Source organism: Tupaia chinensis, unplaced genomic scaffold (genome assembly GCF_000334495.1).
Source record: "Tupaia chinensis unplaced genomic scaffold, TupChi_1.0 Scaffold000228_1, whole genome shotgun sequence".
NCBI lineage: Eukaryota > Metazoa > Chordata > Mammalia > Scandentia > Tupaiidae > Tupaia > Tupaia belangeri.
This window is the reverse complement of record NW_006159703.1, coordinates 3250345-3255191: the sequence shown is the minus strand read 5'-3', so window position 1 is coordinate 3255191 and position 4847 is coordinate 3250345. Positions and strand designations below refer to the sequence as shown.

The following is a 4847-nucleotide window of genomic DNA, read 5'->3' as shown; positions in this document are numbered from 1 at the left end:
TCGCTGGACTCCCACGTAGTCGACCGTGGTTCGCGTCCTGGACCCAGTGGCTTAAACTCACACCGGGTGCGTGTGCGTGTGTGCCCAAGATCCCGAGAAGAGAATAGAGGAGAAGGGATCGCAGTGTGGCCATCTTCCCTGGGGGGTGATTTCTCGCTTTCTATCTCTCTGTCTCTCTCTGTCTTTCTGGCGAGCGCACGTGTCCTATAGCAAAAACCTCTCCAAAAAAATAAAAAAAGAAAAAAAAGAAAAAAAAAAAAGTGAGAAATCACTCTCCCACCTCGGAGAGGTATTGGGTCATGTCACAGTCTCTTCTCCTTAATTCTCCTCTCAGGATTTTGGGCATGCATGACTGGCATATTTTCTAACACATCAGGTGCAGGACTTGAACCATGTAGTCAGCCCATGTGATTCCTGCGGCTTTAACTACCACATCTTTGGCTGGCCCCAGAAACCATATTCTTAATACAAATTTTACATGGAAATAAAATGTGTGGGCCTAGTGTCAGGTTCACTTAAGTGACACCATCTTTTTCCTTATGGCAGTAATCTGTGGGTCTCTTTCTTTTGTGCTCTGAAACAGCTTTAAACCCCCTCTCTCCATCTACTCTTGGAAAAGAGTCTGAGTTTTATCTCTAGCAAGCACTCCCCATAGCACTAGGAATAATGATGCAGAGTAGGCGCTCATGGATGGCTCACATTCATGAGCATTTATTGAGCCCTTACTGTGTGCCAGGCAGCAAGTAAAGCCCTTTTCATGCATTTTTCCCATTTATTCTTACAACGAACTCAGAAGAAAGGCACCCTGCCTCCCATTCCACCTAGTACCCATTTTAAGGATAAAATAGGTTCGGAGAAGTTACTAATTTGCTCAAAATCGCACAGCTAAATTATATTTAAATATTCATCCTTAAAACTACCAGGGAATACTTTCTAAGGTTAGTTCAGTGCTCAGGAAATAGAACTTATGGGGCCATAGCTAACTAAGCTAGCAGGGGCAGATCTGGGCAGAGAGGTGCAGAGGTCATGTCAGTGAGTCACCCTCTTGGGACCTCTGTCGTTCAGTTGACCACGTGGTGCCTGAGCCTGAGTCCAGCCTGACTGAGGCCTATGAGAAGTGGCGAGAGTGGGCCGACGGGAAGAGCTGCTGTGACTATGCCTTGCATGTGGACATCACCCACTGGAGCGACAGCGTCAAGCAGGAAGTGCAGAGCCTCATCAAGGACAAAGGTGAGGCCCAAACTCCTCCTCCCTCCATTGGCTTCTCCTTGTCTAGCCTTCCCAAACCATCTGCTCATTTGAGTCACTATGTTCCAGGCACTTCATTTATGGAGTCTTATTCTTTACAGGATTCCCACGAGGTGGGAGTTGTTATTCCCACCTTCTGGATGGGAAACCCAAGGCTCAGAATGAGTAGCCCAAGATCACAGAGTTAGTAAGCATTAGATCGATCCAAAATCCATGCTCTTCACCTCCAGGTAGTACTGTCAGTTTTCAGAGGAAGAAACCGAGGTTAGGAGAGCTTAACTTATCTTACATAAGGTCGTGTGGACAGTAAAATATGGATTTTATAACTGCTATCATTTTTATTTCAGAGAGAAAACCATTACTATTGTGTAACAGTGGCTTTCTCAGAAAAGGCTAAGACATTTCTGGGAGCAAAGATGTGATGGTACTCAGGCTTCTAGGCCAGGAGCTTAGGGTGTGAAAACGTTTGTGTGTGTGTGTGTGTATGTGTGTGTGTCTCAGTGAGTACACAATTTAGGTTTTCATTATCATCTTAGATTCTTCTGTCCTCTGCTGTTTTCTGCATTTTGATCACCAGATGTTTCACACGCAGCTCCTCTGTATGGGCACGTATACATGCAATATACTCGGCTTTGTGCGGTAGCCTAGGAAACTTAGGGAAGTATAAATAAGGGCTTTGATCATATTGTTGGGACCATCATGAGTTATTTTTCTATGCTTTTCTATGCAAAACATGTGTCGTGACTTTCCTGACAACCCAATGCTAGGCATTCAAGTCAAAGAAAGCAGGCCCATAAAGAGCAATAGAATGCCCCATGATGATGATGCCCCACTGTTATCAAATGAGTGTTCAGTCCAGACACAAATGCTAAGAATCCAGTTGGGAAAAAAATGTGCTTTGGTTGGGGAGGAAGGGATGACCCCCAGAGAAGCCATGTCTCTTTCTATCCCTCTCTACCCCACAAGCCCTGCCCAACCTCAGTGACAGAGTATAAAATGAGCCCCTTCCTTTCTGTGTCTCCTTTTACCCTGAACTTCTTAACTAGGGCAGAAAATTGAATGGCTTTAACACCCACTTTCCTACCAAAAAGCCTGGGTCATTCCCTAGATGATGCAGAGGCTTCTGGGAAGGATAGTGTTGGGGAAAAAACTGCCCAGAGCTGAACCACTCTGGGTAGAGAAAGTTCTCAAATTACAACCCACTTTTGGCCTGGAACATTGTGGGCTGAGATGGCCCTAATGGTTGGAGACCAAAATTATTGTCCTTTCCCCAAAATGATTCTGTGCTCCCCAGTCCCACCTATTTCTGTAAAGCGCTATATTAATAGTTTATTTGAGGTGGAAATTAAATCACTGTTTCCTCATAACCCTTCCACTTAGATATTTAAGCACAAGGGAATCTTGTTGCCTGCCTATTGACTCTATTAGTTCTAGGAGGACAGGGTCTGGTATGTCAGATCTCCTCTCAAAGCCAACACCCTGCATAGGCCTAGGATTGAGCAGGCATTCATCAAATACTGGAAAATCCACTCCCGGGGATCCACTGATGGAGACCAACTATGTGGCAGGCCTGAAGCTAAGATTTCTGCATGTGCTGTGTACTTGACCTTTCACATCTACGTTATGTAGTATTATCTTCCCGTTGTACACGTGTGGAAACCAGGCCCAGAGAGGTTAAGTATTGCAAGCGCATTGCACCAGTACGTGGTGGATTCCAGGTGGTACAAACCCCTGGTATTGGCACACAATTAGTGTACTTTCAGTGATTTTTAATGATATTTACTACCTCAAGCAATATCAGCGCTTTCTGACCTCCAGGACATGGGAATGCCAGAAGGGGTGATGAAAAAGAGATACAGAGGAGACCATTCTGCTATGATGTAGGAATTATTGATTTTTTTTTTTTTAAGATGGAGATGGGAATAGAAAAATGCTCCTGGAGAATGCAAAGTATCTACTTTCCTTTGGACAGGAGCCTGAGTAATGCATTTGGGTCCCATGGGCAGAGAGAGAGGTGGGAGCAAAGGGTGGGACATGTTGGGATAACATGATCTTTCTTTCCTCTTCTTTCTCTCCTGCAGGGGTTAACTCCTTCATGGTTTACATGGCCTACAAGGATTTGTATCAAGTGTCCAACACAGAGGTAACCACCCATTTGCTGTGTGGTGTGGGGTATCTCAATGGGTTTCCTAGTATTGCTGGTGACTTTGGCCCTTGCCATCTGATTCACCATGGGACCATGGTCACTATGGGAGATGGCTGGGCCAGAGTGTTTTCTGAAGCCTTAGCACTCTGTGCTGCATTTAAATAAGGTAATAGGCAGGAAGCCCATTGCAAGTGCAGACAGGGAGCTCGACTTTCCACTGACTATAGCCTTCTCAAAGCACTGGAGGAAGGGCATTCTTAAATCTCCATCTAGTGAACAAGCTCCAGACTCCTCCTAAGCTCTGTGAAAGAGTGAGATTCTTCAGTGGGCAGGGCTAGGAATGGCTTCTTGTGTTTAGAGTAATGGTATCAGCTTGTTTCTCACTCTCAACCTTCCTAGGAAAAACACAGCACGTGTGTTTTAGATTAGCATCAAGTTTTCAGAGGAAATACAAGACATTAACTTCCACACCTCCTAGTTAGGAAGTGAAGGTAGGTCTACCTTGAGAAGTTAAGAGAGAGGGGCTTCAACTTTGGTGTTAACCCCTGACTTTCTGGAACCTTTGCTGAGAAGGATCATGAAGCTCTTTCTCAGCTCAATGGGAAGTCATTCCATTCGAAATGTGTGCCAGAGACAGAGGGGTTGGTAGCCCTCTGTTACAAGTTTGCCCTATCTGCCTCGAGCCATGACGGGTTCTTTGCATAGACAGTTTCCTAGAATTTCTTTACACTAGCTCTCTTTGTTCACTCACATATTAGTCTGTATTTCTGTCCTCATTACATATTTCCTATAATTTATTCCATTTGTTTTAGTTCTGGCTCTAGTCATTGAACTTTACATGAGGTTTCTAAGACTGGCTTGTGAAGGTGACGAAGATACATTTCTGTTTCAGCTCTACGAGATCTTCACCTGCCTGGGAGAGCTGGGAGCCATTGCTCAAGTCCATGCTGAGAATGGGGATATCATTGCCCAGGTAATGCCACGGGTCCCTGGGGTGCACTTTTGTCATGGGCTCAGGAATGCATCCCGTGTGTTACTCATTTCTTCAGTGCTGCTCGAGCTCTGCTATGTACTCTCTCTATGTACTCTGCTAAAGATGGAGCTGCTGCAAAGGAAAAAGAGAGGAATGCAGACAAGCAAGGAAAAGCTAGGAGATGCTGTGAAACAAGAAGAGGCTGGCTGTTCTAGAGAACCAGAAAAGGCATCCTGGAAGAGGGAGTTTTCAAACTGGGCCATTTAGTGAGAGAACATTGCTGGTTCTCTTCTGAAAAGGAGTTAAAGCTGTGTAACTTCTCTGTCCTAAAGAAAACTCTAAAGAAAATGGCAGCATTTCTCAGAAGCCAGAAATCCAATCCAGATCTGCAGAGCTCACAGCCTTAGATAATAAAGAATTCAGGTCTGTGGGGATCAGACATCCCACCGGTTTCCTAGAAAACAAATTGAGAAATTCGAG

General features: G+C 44.9%; 1 protein-coding gene across 2 annotated transcripts in view; it reads left to right on the top strand.

Moving 5' to 3' along the window:
* Positions 1–4847, top strand: part of DPYSL3 (dihydropyrimidinase like 3) — a 131414-nt gene that overhangs the window by 100029 nt on the left and 26538 nt on the right. For both annotated transcript variants that reach the window (XM_006148051.3, XM_006148052.3), the window contains exons 4-6: positions 1066–1230; positions 3330–3391; positions 4287–4367. In XM_006148051.3, coding sequence (XP_006148113.1) covers positions 1066–1230; positions 3330–3391; positions 4287–4367 — 308 coding nt within the window. The remainder of the gene's footprint in view (positions 1–1065; positions 1231–3329; positions 3392–4286; positions 4368–4847) is intronic.